The sequence below is a fragment of the Babylonia areolata genome, chromosome 8 (assembly GCF_041734735.1).
Source record: "Babylonia areolata isolate BAREFJ2019XMU chromosome 8, ASM4173473v1, whole genome shotgun sequence".
NCBI classification, from domain to species: Eukaryota; Metazoa; Mollusca; class Gastropoda; order Neogastropoda; family Buccinidae; genus Babylonia; species Babylonia areolata.
The window spans coordinates 31,830,331-31,832,830 of NC_134883.1; the positions used below are offsets into that span (position 1 = coordinate 31,830,331).

The following is a 2,500-nucleotide window of genomic DNA, read 5'->3' on the forward strand; positions in this document are numbered from 1 at the left end:
ACAAACACACACAAACAAACAAACAATGAGTGAATCGGTGAATTTTCAGTGAAAAATTTAATGCTTGTATTAAAATTGCTGTACTTTTCCCCCCAACTTGATGTTTCCTTTTCTCCCTCTGGCTCTGATGTATGCGCGAAAAAGTCAGTCGTGTCTGACAATGACCATCAGAACAGCACAGAAGGCAACTGCTGTCCCGACTATTGGGGCTAGAATCTGATTATAGTGGAGAGTGTCTTGCCCAAGTTACATCCCAGCTCTCTCGGCCAACCCCTTTTATGATGGTTGGTTATGGAATAGTTAGTGCTGCATCTGGGTTCAATCTTTCCTTTTTGGTATTAACGTTGTTTTGTTTTTTTCCTATTTGTAAAAGCCTATGGCTTATTTTTTTCAGATCAGGCGTAAAGGCCCATAATGATTATACAGGTGATAATGGTAATTCAATTTAGCTAATTATACCACATGCTCACCACTGTTTTTTGCTTTGAAGCTCTTTCAGATAATATAAAAGTATCTGTGCCTTCACTTTGTTCACACCATACCCATAATGTGCGCCATCAAAGCTCTCCACATCCGCCGTCATATTGAGGGAGTCAAAGATGGCCACGTCCCAAGGTCTCAGATGCTCTTTCATTTTCTTGCTGAAATCGATCACTGGTTGAAGGGGGTCACGTGGGGTCTTTAACTTGCCCCAGCGGTGAGGGGGGGCCCAGACGAGCAAAGGCCAGTGAGAACCGCTGTCCTTTCTCTCTTGCAGCACTGGCTGCATGACCATATTGAAGGTGGCCTGGTCTTTAAATTTGTCGTGGCCACCCAAGCCGATGAAGGCAAGACTGCGAGGAGTGTGGTGCAGCTGAGAAATCAGCTGACGTATGTCTTCGTTGTGATTCTTGGAAAAGTACCGCAGAACAGCACTCCTGTCAGGGCACTCCCTCACATCCCTGTCCACCCACATACGACACACTTTCTCTGTGAACATGTAAATGCCCGCACACTGGCGTCTCAGATCTGAAACAACAATTATTGTCCATGGAAGCTCACTTTTCATGTTGACGAGCATTTGAATGAGCATGAAGAAAATCTGTTTTTAAATTATATGAAGCAGACAATACTGTGCTCTGAATTGAGAGCACTCATGCACATTCATCTATATCACACACACACACATACACACACACGCACACGCACGCACACACGCTTACACGTGCGCACGCACATGCATTCCTGCCCACCCCATGCACAAGCTCTTCCCCCCCCCCTCTCTTTCACACACACACACACACACACACACACACACGCTTACACGTGTGCACGCACATGCATTGCTGCCCACCCCATGCACAAACTCTCCCCCCCCTCCCTCTTTCACACACACACACACACACACACACACACACACACACACACACACACACACACACACACTGTCTGTCTGTCTGTCTGTCTGTTTGCCTGTCTACGTCTCTCTTGGGGAGATGGGTGGGAAAGGCAGTTCAAAGGCCAGCAATCAAGCAGGCAAAAATCAGCACAAACAAAAGCCACAGCCTCAGGGCATGAACAATGAACACTCACCAGCAGGAGTTTTCTCACTAAAGGCTCCAGTGATGGGGTTCCCGCTGACGGCCAAGAGGAAGGCCGTGTACACATGACGTGTGAACGAGTCGCCCACGAAGAAGATGGTGGTATTTCTCAGTAGATGACATATCTCTTCCACCGACATTTCGTCCACTAGACACAGCTGGTTGCTTGGACGCCATCTTGCATACTCTGCATGGAGTGGATTGCGCATGTCGTAGCACTCAGGGCACACGCATTGGTCCATAGATCGGTTGGTGCAGCGGTTGTGATAACAGCAAGGTTTATCTCCCTCTGTGTCACACATGGCTCGAAACCTGAAGAAGATATAAAAAAAATGATTAAGTAAATGATTGTTTGATTCACTGATTAACTGGTTGATTGATTAATTAGTGAATTAACTAACAAGCACATAGATATCTAAACTAATGAATAGAATTATTAAATGAACGAATAAAAGCCATGGAGATCCTTGTAGTCATTTCTCCTTTTTCATCACACGTGTGTGCACGTTTAGTGTGAATGTGTGTGCACACGCATGTCAGGGAATGGCAAAAATAATTGCTCATACATGCACATTCCCCGAATGACAAAAACAATGTGTGTGTGTGTGTGTGTGTGTGTGTGTGTGTGTGTGTGTGTGTGTGTGTGTGTGTGTGTGTGTGTGTGTGTGTGTGTGTGTGTGTGTGTGTGTGTGTGTGTGTGTGTGTGTGTGTGTGTGTGTGTGTGTGTACTTAGACGGTGTTTGCCTTCATGTGTGTGAATTTGCATGTGCCTGGTTGGCAGAGAGGAAGTAATATGAAAGAAGGAGAGAAAGGCAGAGACGACGAACCTCCATGCGCGTTTAGGAAAAGTGACATTCCCACAGAGGCCGTCCTTCCGTTGCAGTCCTCTGGGCATCCCGTGTAGCTCTTCTCTCACCTGT

At 46.3% G+C, this 2,500-nt stretch overlaps 1 protein-coding gene across 1 annotated transcript in view; it reads right to left on the minus strand.

The window, feature by feature from the left end:
* Positions 1 to 124: 124 nt before the first annotated feature.
* The window catches only part of LOC143285276 (uncharacterized), an 8,275-nt gene continuing 5,899 nt past the window's right edge, over positions 125 to 2,500 (minus strand). Inside the window, exons 3-5 of the mRNA XM_076592534.1 lie at positions 2,408 to 2,496; positions 1,573 to 1,892; positions 125 to 1,008 (exon numbers count right to left, since the gene is read on the minus strand). Of these exons, the coding sequence (XP_076448649.1) occupies positions 467 to 1,008; positions 1,573 to 1,892; positions 2,408 to 2,496 (951 nt within the window). The 3' untranslated portion in view covers positions 125 to 466. The remainder of the gene's footprint in view (positions 1,009 to 1,572; positions 1,893 to 2,407; positions 2,497 to 2,500) is intronic.